Raw genomic sequence first — 12,720 nt, 5'->3', positions numbered from 1 at the left:
TCTGCCTTCTCCTTCTCCCTTTAAGTGTTTGCAAGCTTCAACTGTGAAGAGGCAGAACTGTTTATTACTTCATGTATTCGTTGGCTTACAAACGTCGGGCTGGTGCATTGCTTTTCCGTCGGCTACCTTCATGTTTACACGCTCGTGTTCTACTTTAGTAATTAATATTTAATAATGGTTTTGGTATACGAGCTTTGCCTCACAAACATCAGGTTTGTTCAGAGTTTTTTCCACTCGGCTCCCTTCAGTTTGTCCGCTTTATATTGCTTTGTACTATTAAGTGATGTTATGATGTTTTGGCTGCATGTACTATTATATATTACCTTGGTTCCTGTACTTTTTACTCGCTTGTTTTCTTGGTTTGTAATTTTCAGCAATATTATCCCCTTGTTTTGCTTTTAGTTTGTACACCTATGTTCTTGTAACTTGTGCAATCAACTTGGAGTTGTGTTGTTCGTATAGTGCGATCGTCCGGGTGAGGGTACGTAGTTCTGAAAAGAACTGTGTTGTTGGTGGCAACACAATCGACTGACAAACACTATTCACTTGACTCTGAAGATGACTTCCGCTCAGGTTGTCGAAACGTCAGTCACCAACAACAGTTCTTTTCAGAACTACATCACCCCGACGATCGCTCTATGAGGACTACTGATACTCCTGGGTTCAAACCATCAGTACTATGTTGGATTTATCTTATTATGCATGTGCTGTTGCACCGTTTCCCTTCTTCCCATGGTAGCCTGAAAGGGTGTCTAAGGCCCTAGTCGGATTACTGACGCTCAGGGTGCCATCCCTTGGGTAGGTGTTTTTCGCGTATCTTGCGCGCCTTTTTGTTTCTCCTTTAGCATGTGCTTCCCGATATGTTATCCTGTTTTGCCATTTAAGGGATGGCAGCTTTTGCATGTTTTATTCACGGCCTCATCTCCGTCAACAACCTAGGCGAAGACTTAACAAGAGTAAAAGTCTGCGCAGCTTTAGAGCCGAGGTAGCCCCCACTCTATCCCGGCCACGTAGCGATGTTACTAACTGTAATGAATGACAGAAAAAAGAGCCCAGATCACCGAGCTGTTACAGACAATTGGTTTGTCGACATGCCTTAATTAGCTTTCTCTTTGTTTTCCAACTGATCCCAACCCTACCTTTTCTGATAACGAGACGAGGACGAAGCTGCTATTTTCCTGATTATGTACGTTCGTTGAAATTAAAACACCCTGGTGCTCGAACCTGGAAATTTGCTGTGACTGACTGTGAGTGTGATATTTCATCTTTTCTGCCACTTAAGCTGCAATATTTAGCTGCAAGTATGTCATTTTGTTCTCTTTCTTATTCGTCTTTCTCCTTTATGTTCGTGTAAATCATATGATCACAAAAAAAAAAATATGAGCTTTGGAGAGATTTCTATCTATTAAATTAGCATTTAGGCATCTTTTAGATTATAAATTATAATTTATTTTTTAAATTCCCCCTGGAAAGTAGCAAGTTGCCCCTGGCTACAGTGGTCAACAAAGTGAACTTCGCTTTGCGCTGGGTTTAACTTTTAATCCTTGTGAAAATTTAAAACTTTGGTGGTAATCTTTGCAAGATCTGATTGGGGCGTTATAAGCGCTGTGTTATAAGCGTTATAAGCGCTGCGGTGAGTTCTGTTGTCCTAACCCGCAAAAGGTGGCAATACCACACTGAGGTAAGAATGTATTTCGTGCTTTGATATACTCTAATTTGTTTAAAGTGAAATTTCTTTTAGTCTTTTACCGCCCATGCCTGTTATATTAGAAAGTGTTTCTTACCGGCAATTCCATGATTCAAATGCATACTGAATAACATCTTGTTCGCAGACCAACTTGATATGCGTCGGGTGAAAAGGGATTTTCATTATTGCGAATGTTGGACTAAACCGCCTGGGTAAATTAAAAATTGAGGGCTTCACAATTAAAAAAAAATACCAGAATATTCGAATTTTTAAGAGCCCACCATCGAATAAGATCCGCTGGAAAAAAAAATCTGAAAAGAAGCTGAGCGTTCATGCTATCAAGGTAGATACTGAAACAAACATTGTGAGATTAAAATTCCGTACAAGCATGATTATTTGAAAATTAAAATTGGCGCATTGTCCAAATTATTTTTTTGGGAAAGCTATCCGAGCCAACGGGCGATTGAGATCTTCGTGTACAGTATCATTGACAAGTAACAAGACTGCATTTTAGACTAATTTGGAAGTAATTGAGATCAAAACAATCCCATTCACAGCCAAGATCTCAGCCAGTGGCCTAGTCCAACTTTAGCAGTCAACGAGACGTTTTTCGTCTAATTACGTTCATATTGAACAGCACGGATTCTGGAGTCACGCACGGAGTCTCGTCACTTCTGCTGACAGAAAAAAAAAAAAAAACACTAAGGCAGCATGTGGCCAATAACATCTTTGAGGTCGCAGTAACTCATTTTCATTCGTTATCTCGACAGGAACCATGGCAACACTGATAAAGCTAGTATTGAGTGCATTGTTTTGGTTCCCAGTGCTGGGAGGTCCACTCAAACAAGAATGGGTTGAGCTATCGTATCCATTCAATAATGAGACCATTTATTGGCCTACTTCACTGACATTCAAGCATACTAAAGTATTTGATGGCTTTACTGATGATGGCTTTTACGTCTCAAAATATGACATAAGTGGTGCTGAACACGGCGGCACTCACTTAGATGCGCCGAGTCATTTTGGCGAGGGAAAATGGACAGCAGATGAAATTCCTCTTGATCGCCTCATTGGACCTGCAATTAAGATAGACATATCTTCCAAAGCTGCCGAGGTAGATGTAATTTTGTTGAAAAGTTGATTGGTAAAGAAACGTATTCAAGCATAATGATGTTCTGTTTTACGCTTCAAATTATATCATATTCAAAACCATTCTGTCCCCTTTCATGATAAGGTTTCACTACTTTTTAAAAGCCCAGTGCCCAGTTTCTCATGATGAGACGCGCCTGCAGAGAATCATGATAGATGTAAAACGTCCAAGACTTGGCGATGTGGAAAACCGCTATGTACTGATAAGTTTGTACCCGAGAGAAACGGGCGCAATATATTGTTGGCATACTTATACAATACATAAAATACCGAAATACGATAGATGACACGTGTGTGTTTCAAATCACATGTGGCCTGTAGTCGCAAAAGAGTTAAGGTCAGTTAAGAGTCGCTTGGCGTCTCGTGGTCGATACGTCATCATCTTTGAGGCATGAGTTTGCACGGACGTCCGAGTTTTCTAACACGCTGGTGCCACGATAAAATTAATGTATTCGTTCTTTTAATGTTATCAAGAATCCTGATGCCCAGTTGATGCCGAGTGATTTGGAGGCCTGGGAGAGAAAGCACGGAAAGATTCCAGATGATGTAATAGTGCTGGTGTTCAGTAATTGGGGAAGACATTGGCCAGACAAGAAAAAGTACCTCGGAACTGATACAGATGACTTAAGCTTGCTGCATTTTCCAGGTGCGAAAATGAGGAAACCTCTTTGCTGATTCACAGTGATTTCTGACAAATATTAAATAGTAGTGTATGATGGGAACATAAATCGAAACAACAAAGAAATGAGTGAAAATGTGTTCAGCTACTCATTATCTATCACAGATTAGTATAAATCTACTAGCATTCTATGACGAATGCAGTTTGCTGATTGGCTACGCTCCTCACTATCTATTCTGTTGTAGATAGTAAGCAGCGTAGCAGTGTGCGCGTATTACCAAAATGACGGTCGATTCTTTGTGTTTTCGAAGTGTCTGTGAAAAAGATTTAGATAAAGTTTTGACCGACTAGTAGATTTATACTAAAACAATTAGATTATTTGCTCTCCATTTGTATGCGCAATAGAAATCGAGAGCGAAAAATCTATAATAGTAATATATATGTTTTCGTTTTTTTTTGCACTGGTTAGGGGGGGGGGGGGGGGGAAAGAATGTTTCCGAGCCTCATTAGGGTGTAACTTTTAACCCTGGATAGGATACTAACTTTTCTCTCCCAGATTTCGATCATCCAGGCATTATGTGCTTTCTCTACCAATTTTCCGGCCGGTATAATATTAAACTGGCCACAGTGTGAGGTAGAACGATCTTGCCATTTTACGACAGCCAATACCAAAATAAAATATTCTTTGCATGTTAGGAAAACTTACCACATTCTCACTACATCTGAGCGCGGTACTGCAGTGAGAGGTTTCTATACGAGGCATCGATATTCCTGTTTAAAGGTACTGATTTTTTTTTGCAGGTATACACGCTAACGCCTCACGCTGGTTGGTCAAAAATCGAAGCCTAAAGCTTGTGGGAATAGACACAGCGTCACTTGATTACGGGCAAACAAAGATGTTTGAATCTCATCAAATTCTCAACAACGAAAACATCCCTGGGTTGGAAAATGTCGCCAATATGGATCGGCTGCCCGCTAAAGGTTTCACGGTGTACGCTGCGCCAATGTTCATCAGTGGAGGGAGTGGTGGACCATGTAGGGTGTTCGCCCTTTTGGACTGTGCTTGATATCTAATAAACTTGTGTAATGTTTGTGTAACCCGCTTACGGGTGTTATGAATTTCTTGTGAGAGACGCGCTATGAATGAATCAATTAAGCTTCATATTAAAACGTACTTTCTGTTAAAAGTCGCAGCCAAAGCCACCGTCGAGTGCAAGTAATTTTTTTTGTTTGTTTGTTTGTTTGTTTAATTGTTTTTTGTTTTTGTTTTTGTTTTTGTTTTCGTTTTCGTTTTCGTTCTCGTTTTTGTTTTTGTTTTTTTTGCTTGTTGTTTAATTTGTTTTCATTAGTCAGTTTTACTAGTTTCTAACGGACAGTTGTGCTGCGTAGAACAAACTGAACTGAACAAAAACAAAGAGAACTCTGGAATATACTCCCCAGCCGGAATGGGTATTAACTAGGAGGTTCCTCCCAAATGGGGTACTTATCTTTACATTTTCCCTAGGAAAGGAAATGATATATATACTAAAACCCGATCATTGGGTAATGCAATTCAAGAGTTTTCATTGGCTCACCCATCATAGTAAATAAGACGATTTTTATAACTCGGCGCTACGTGCCTCGTTGGCTATCTATCATCTCATATCCAGCGTGCGTTCGTGGAATAATTATCAAATGGAACCTACTATGAAAAGTCTATCTAATTTAATCCTCCCTCTATTTTTAAATCCACCGCTTCCCATTCTTCGCCCTATTCTCCGTTTTCGTCGACAACGTAACAATGATAATAACATTAAACATTAAAAATATTAAAAATTTTTATGGCGCGACTTTCTATGACGTGATCAATTGCACTTTATATCATAAACGTTTGACTCTATTACCACTGTTTTTTAACCATACCAAAACTTGTGTGCCGTATTCGTGCGCTGCAGGAGAAATGTAGGAGAAATTATTCACCATAACCTGGTTGTTATTCAGGCTAAATAGAGCGTCCTTCAGACTAACTGGAGCACTATTTATGTTAACCGAAGCACTACCTAGAAGTTTGGGCTAACTGGAGAACAATTTTGGCGAGAGGAAGAGCTATTTAGGCCACTAGCTAGAGTACTATTTGGGCCTATTAGAGCTTCGTTTATCCAGTACCTTGTTTGACTAGATCTTGTCTTTTATAAAATAACTGAGATACTACGCACGCTCTGATTGGTCAATAGAGTTGCTAAACCTATGTTCTATTGTACCGGTAAACCACGGTTCCCGATCTATGGCAGCTCTAGGCGGGAACTAGAGAACTCGGAACTCTAGCGATAACAAATGTAATAAACAGTTTTGCCTTTCACTGGCTGAGATATCAATAACACGAATATCTTTTCATTCAACATATACAAGGAAATTTGCAAGGAAAAACAGGACCAGAAGTTGGTCGTCATATAAAGCTTTTTATTTTTTTCCAGGGGGAAACTTTTACGCCGACTCCGGTTATGCTTTAAACACTTATTTCGGTGCTTTCCACGGTCTGTGGAGGACGAAGTCAGCTGGGCTTGACTGATCAATTTGGGTTGTCAAAAAGAAGGGAAAAGATTTCTTTCTATCAGACATTTTGAGGTTAAACTCAACGCATGCATGCATAACACGATAAATGAATTTGGTTTCCATAAGCTTAGCTTTCAAGCTTTCAAGCTTTCAAGCAAGTTTTCATTTAGCAAAATACGGAGAGAAACACGGACTTCCTAGCCTTCAGCATAAGTAAATAAATTCTGAATAAATTTCGGAAGCAGCGTTTCTGTTACTAACCTTTATTTCATCCACAAAACTTTGGAAAGTTATCATCAAACACTGGGTTAAATCGCTTCGCCAAGTACATGAAGTTTGGACTACTTGCACACTTTTCGTACAGCCTTCCACTTACGAATCCCTGCATTTCCCCGTCAGAATACTTTTGAGTTAATTAATATGCTTTTTGCCTTTTACCGATAACCTTTTCCTTTCATTTCTTACAAATTTCTTAGCGTGAAATGTTTTCGTCGCTTTGCTCTGCGAATTTCGAGTCCGGCGCGGAGTCTGTGTTTTCATTCTTTCGGTCGCTGTGATTGGTTTGTCGCGTCATCTCATGAGTTTGATGAGAATAAGCAACTTAAACCCAAAAGCACAATAAATTTTCCTTTCATTGACAGGCTTTTTCCATAGTTATTTCATGAAAGCGATAGACAACTCTTTCTATGGGTTTACCGGCGCAATAAACCACTTCGGATGTTGGGAGAACGCTCGAAAAGCTTGAAAATAACTCGCCTAACGGCTCGTGATTTGCAAGCTTTTCTCGTGTTCTCCCAACATCCCGCGTGGTTTATTGCGCCAGTAAACCCATAGAAAGAGCGGTCTATTGCTTAAATAAAACACGGAATCCCAATAGACCCAATAGAGAGCGTGGCTTTGTAAGTACTAGCGTTTGAAACTAAAAAAAAAAAACGACTAAACTTACTTTTTAGACTTCTCCTGTCTCAGTTTTGACACTTCGTATGCTTTCCTAAAGTAACTTCCGGGAACAATATCGCTGTTGTCTACGAGTATACACGTATAAAATTATTCATTATTTGATATCGTTTCACACACGTTTGGTTACTGTCAAACGTAGAATTGAGCGCTTTGCAATTGGGCTAAAATTATTGATCAGACGCTTGTTTCAACTCCTCAAAAGATATTGACCTCTTATTTTTCTATAGAACTCCTCCATTCAAAATGCTTGTTTATAAGTTTTATATTAAGATATCAGGTCAGAGTGTGCTCGGCTTTGTTTCAGTCGTAACCTATTTATATGTACTTAAAAGCACGCTGGCCGATATATATTTCTGTGCATAAATTACAGTCTATTTTAAGCTGGAGTCACACCTCAAAACCACCTAAACTAAACAGTGTTAGCTGATCGATTCACTATTCACCAACTGAAGGTAAGTTTTGTCTACAAATTCTATTGGAAAAAAAGGAGGCAGCAGTTTGATATCCATGTCTTAATTCAAGTTTGTTCGTGTGAAAGTTTCACTCGGTCGTTTCAAGTTTAATTTTTTCGCTGCTTGCTCAGTGCGATTAAAACATTTTGTAATTTTCACAGACGTACATTTACGAAAATTACACGCAACTTTGAAGTTATCGTTAATAGACCCAACGAACAGTTAACGAGCAATCTGAACCAGTCAAACACATTTTTGAAGAGCAAGTACGTATAGATGTCGTTTTCTCTTGTGATGTAACTTTATTGAGCCGCCGTCCATTCATGGACGAAAGGAAGAATCGCAGCGGTGGTTTTATGTATAGCCCAGGGCCCAATACAGAAATAGCAATCAAGAACAATCCTTGCGACTCACCATTTTCCCTTTAGGAATTCGTGCTGGATGTTTGTTGTTTAATGGTGAGGTAAACGGTACGCTCCAGGAAGAATTCGGTTTTTGACATGATGTTCTGACTAAATAATAGAAAACGTATAGGGTGTATATCTCAATAACATTTTACCAAAACCTTTATTTTATTTCTTTTTTTTTTTTTCGGAAATATATTTGCTTTATTTAAAATCGTTGTTAACCTAGAGTGAATAAGCGCCACGCTGGAAGCCCTTGAAATGCACACCAAGTCATGCAGATATGATGTGTTGTCAAGGGCTGATTTTGATTATCAGAATTCGCCTATGCCCAGTTGTTCTTTTGCATTAATGTACTGGTTAGGGAAGCTATTAGCAATTTTCCTTAATTAAGAATAAATTTTCTGTTTCACTCTCGACTTCTTATGGGAAATTTCGAGTCAAGTTTGATTCGCAAATGACTGAAACTGACTTTCACATACCACTTGCTAAAATTATATATTATTTCTTTCCCTGTCTGTAGCTACATCACACACTTTCATTGTTGTTGCTGGGTTCAATCATATTTATATCTTCACCACAATAGATATTGAGCACGTGTTCTTATCCAATACTCACTTTGCATTTCAATAGATCAGCTGTTGTGCGCTTGGTTGCAACACGTGTGGAATCAAAACAAAACAGTTAGTATCATGAACACTGAGACTTAGCCGGTCCCGGTCGGATTCGGATTATCTCTAATTATCACGTACAACACGTGCTTTAGTATAGGTCTTTGTATTCCTTATAGGCTTTTGTACATTATGCTAGCAGTTTTTCGAGCATTTTTGTGAGGCAAAAGCATTAAGCATTATTCGAGCATTTTAGTGGCATTTACCGGGGATTTTTTTTCCACAGAAAATATAAACATTTTTTTTTTTTTTACCAGAAAATGAAGGCTTTAACTCGAAATTGACAAAAATTCAAATGCCACAGTAATACAGCCGAGTAGAGACTAAGGAGAGGTAGCGGTAGTCAAATCAAATTAACGGCGGCCATATTTGGTTAGTCACCTTTGTGATAAAACACCCTATGTATGAGCATTAACCGAGCATTTTAGTGACTTTTTGGGGGAGTGGGGGAGGGAGGAGACCGAGTGTTTTAGTCAGAAAATTGGAGCATCAAGGTGGAGCATTTTAGTTAGGAAATTAAAGCATAGTGTACAAAGCCTAATTCCTTACTACACAACTGTGTTTCCTGTATATTTCGTCTCGTGTGTCGCAAAAGGCGACAGTCAAGGTAGATTTCAGGGAGGCGGTGGAGGTTATCCCTCACATTCTTGCTTCCCTCTCATAAATTCAATGGGGTTCACCAAATATTGGAAATTAATTTCCTATCATTGTTCTTAAGGCGTTTAATAATAGCAGTGCAGCGTCTACCAGACATAACTCAACATTTCATACGCAGTTGCAGCAAGTGTCAATGACTACTGTCGAATTTCTCGCGTCATGGGGTGTAAATGAGACCCCATTCCTGCAAGTTCCAGTTGTCTGGTTGTCACTGTTGGGTTTTTTATTGACAGCTGCATAGTAATATAGAAATTGCTCTATTCCTTATGGATATAAATCATCTAAATTGTATTCAATTTCTCAGCCAGGAAACATGAGAACCATTGTGGTGAGATTAGCGTTGTGTGCATTCGCTTTAGTTCCGAGGCTTCTTGGAAGGCCACTAGGGTCATCATGGATTGAGCTGACCTACCCATTTAACAACGAGACTATCTATTGGCCGGGAGATCCAACTTTCAAGCTTACCACAACATTTGATAACTATACGTCAGATGGATATTACCTCTTCATGTCTGTCATTAGCGCTCCTGAACATGGAGGCACTCATCTAGATGCGCCGAGGCATTACGCTAAGGGGAAATGGTCAACAGATGAAATCCCACTAGATCGCCTCATTGGACCTGCAATTAAGATAGATATATCCTCCAAAGCTGCCGAGGTAAAATTTATTCTGCAATCAATAAACGGGCAAAATACTAAGTAGAATGTGCTCTTGCCCTTTGTCAAAGGGACGCCTTGTAATCAACCGACAGTGGCCAAGGTGTAAAATACGCTCGCTTTATCTGCAGCAGGCACCTCCAATAAGAGAACGAGGACAGTTATACATCAACTGTTAAAAACATATATTAAATAATTTTAATAACGACCACTTCTGTTTACATTGGGACGGTGTTCGAGATTGGGCCGCTCCAGACCAAGAACTGCCACAGACGTTAGGACTGTGCTCATGTCTCAGCCTCTTCAGTTTGTTTTCTTTGTGTTTTCGATATTTTGCGTTGAATTGCGCTTCCCAGATCTTGGTTCCAGAGACAACTCTGGACCTCAATTTTTGTTGTTTGTTTGTTTGTTTGTTTGTTTGTTTGTTTGTTTGTTTTGCCATAGAACGCTGACGCCCAGTTGATACCGAGTGATTTACAAGCATGGGAAGAGATATACGGGAAGATTCCGGATGATGTGATTTTGTTGGTTTTTACTAACTGGGGAAAACTTTGGCCGAATAGGACGACGTATTTGGGAACTGATACAGCCAACAGCTCATTTATGCATTTTCCAGGTATATCATTGAGGATAAATGCGATAAGCCTCGCAGAAGCTTAAAAACTGAAAAAATGACATCGAACGAATGAGAACAAGGGTATACCAAGAGAAGAAAGTGGTCCAAGTGGAGGACTGCCGCAGATAAAAATTACCTTTTAACTCTTTCAAGATGCAGTATATCTGTTCAACGGCCAAATCCGAGAGGAGGAGGGGCCCGGTGGGTAGTGGCAGCGCCCAAACGTTTATGAAAATCAACTTACTTCCAAATAGATTTCTAGTTTCGAAAGAAGAATATTTTCGGACTTAAAATCACCACTTACAAATGAAGGCGCTAGACAATAACTGCAGAAAGGATGACGAGAGAAACCATGTCTAAGAGTTCTAGTTTTCTATTTTCGATCTTGGTGTTGTATTTCTATCAGAATTAGTCGCAAATCTTTAACGGAAAGTGTTTCTGTCCGCAGGGATACACTCTAACGCCTCTCGCTGGTTGGTGAAAAATCGAAAGATTAAGTTGGTGGGAATAGACACAGCATCCGTCGATCACGGTCAGTCAAAGTTCTATGAAACGCATCAAATTCTCTACAAAGAGAACATCCCTGGACTGGAAAGTGTCGCCAACATGGACAAACTGCCTGCAAAGGGATTCACATTGTACGCTGCACCGATGTTCATCACTGGCGGAAGTGGTGGGCCGTGCAGAATATTCGCCCGCTTGGATGAAAATGACGTGAAAGATTGCATAAAGAGTGGTGCTGTAAGGTTCCAGGACGAGGTTATGTATATGGGAATAACTTTGCCTCTGTTGCTGGGATTTCTAAAGTTTTTTTAGACTTTTAGAAGTTATTTAAGCATCACATCTTTGCGCGTAGGTTTTCCTATTGTTTAGACTGATGTTTACAAACCACTGTTTTTTAGACACTAAAAAGAAATAAATGTAAACAAATACTGCGTCCAGTTAATTATTCAAATAACGTTGGCACTGCACTAACAAGGAGTTCAGACTCAAATTTATTTTCCCAAATGAATTTATTTACAAATTGTAAATCCATCCCCTGTGTACTTATACACATGCCGGCCCACTTTTAAGCGCTAGCATGAGATTCTTAAACCTGGGCACGGTACCTTGTCCTGGTGGTGAAGGATACGTGTTTCAATGTTTCCAAGAGCAATATTAGACGTGTGCTTGTCCCTACTGGAATATACAACTATGACAGATTGGAGAAAGGGGAAAAGACTGGCAAAGAACAGTCGCAGGCCTCCAGATCGGAGGGTGGGAATAGGAAAACATTTACTAACCCTGTAAAAAACGACGCCGAGGACGACGCCCATTAAAAAAAATGAATTTATGTTTCACCTTCAAATGTCGCAATTGTTAAGACCTGTCCAGTAGGCTTATCGGACTAAAAACTTGACCAGACTCGATATGTAATGAAAGAGTTTAATTCCAAGGGTAAATATGAAAAATCATCAGTCGCAGTTCACGTATTTGTTTTGTTGAGGACGATTATGAAGTGTACAAATATTTATAACGCACGTGCACAGCCATTATTCAGCTCATAATTAACTTTTTTGTTTGGTGACGTTCTCGTTCTCGTTAATGTTGCCGTCGTGGTTTGCTTAAGAGCCAGTGCCCATAACTATGGACCAAACAACGGCACAAGTCGAAAAATCGATTTTGCTCGTTTTTTGCCCATAGATTGGCCCTAGCTAGTAAACAAACGGACCATAGTTAGTTTCTGCTAATGCAGCTTTTTTGGGGAGAAATTTGCGAAAAACGATTTTTTTCCGATTGGGCTCAAAATCTACTTCCGGTATTGCTGAATTTTCCGAATATTTGATTGCTTCGCGATCCGCAGAACAGCTACTTGAGAATCTTTCAATGGTCTTTACATTCAGCTCAGGTCTTCATGGTATGACTGAGCGGAAAATAAAATAAATCGAGTTTTCGTTTGAGCCCGAAACGAGATCGAACACAAACGCAAAATATTACGATGTGTTTCAAACGAATTATAGCACTAAAATATCGCCATATTTTTCTATGAGCTATAACTTTAAATGCCATAAAAACACTTTATACGGGTTAACTTTACACCCACCTGTTTGAAAATCAAAAAATATCTCTGGGCAAATGGTTTTAAGTCCCCCGCCTTGGCCTGTGCTTCTCATAAATTTTTCCCTGAACCGCCGTGAGAATGTAAACAATTGCGTGACGCTGGCGGTCACCCTGAATACATAATTCGTTTCCACAAACCGCAGATGGCTATCTTAGAACATTTGGGTGAAAAAAGAAAAATATAATGGACCACTTTTAGCTTTAATATTTTGAAAG

General features: G+C 39.5%; 2 protein-coding genes across 4 annotated transcripts; both read left to right on the top strand.

The window, feature by feature from the left end:
- The first annotated feature begins 1,505 nt into the window (after positions 1-1,505).
- Positions 1,506-5,044, top strand: LOC145489973 (isatin hydrolase-like). Its single transcript, XM_081469065.1, has 4 exons — positions 1,506-1,681; positions 2,458-2,801; positions 3,311-3,482; positions 4,257-5,044. Exons 2-4 carry the CDS (start codon positions 2,463-2,465, stop codon positions 4,520-4,522), a joined length of 777 nt encoding a protein of 258 aa, XP_081325191.1. The 5' UTR covers positions 1,506-1,681; positions 2,458-2,462; the 3' UTR covers positions 4,523-5,044.
- Positions 5,045-7,302: 2,258 nt separating this feature from the next.
- LOC145490051 (isatin hydrolase-like) lies at positions 7,303-11,460 on the top strand. Of its 3 annotated transcripts, none has more exons than XM_081469156.1 (5): positions 7,303-7,399; positions 8,437-8,486; positions 8,732-9,789; positions 10,233-10,404; positions 10,853-11,460. In XM_081469156.1, exons 3-5 carry the CDS (start codon positions 9,445-9,447, stop codon positions 11,218-11,220), a joined length of 885 nt encoding a protein of 294 aa, XP_081325282.1. In that variant the 5' UTR covers positions 7,303-7,399; positions 8,437-8,486; positions 8,732-9,444; the 3' UTR covers positions 11,221-11,460. The 3 variants fall into 3 exon arrangements, with proteins under 3 accessions (XP_081325282.1, XP_081325284.1, XP_081325283.1); XM_081469158.1 differs by having other exon boundaries at positions 7,378-7,399; positions 9,436-9,789; XM_081469157.1 differs by lacking the exon at positions 8,437-8,486 and having other exon boundaries at positions 7,387-7,399; positions 9,436-9,789.
- The last annotated feature ends 1,260 nt before the right edge of the window (positions 11,461-12,720 follow it).

Source organism: Orbicella franksi, chromosome 6, assembly GCF_964199315.1.
Source record: "Orbicella franksi chromosome 6, jaOrbFran1.1, whole genome shotgun sequence".
NCBI classification, from domain to species: Eukaryota; Metazoa; Cnidaria; class Anthozoa; order Scleractinia; family Merulinidae; genus Orbicella; species Orbicella franksi.
The sequence above is the reverse complement of the archived record's forward strand: the minus strand, read 5'-3'. Positions and strand labels throughout refer to the sequence as shown.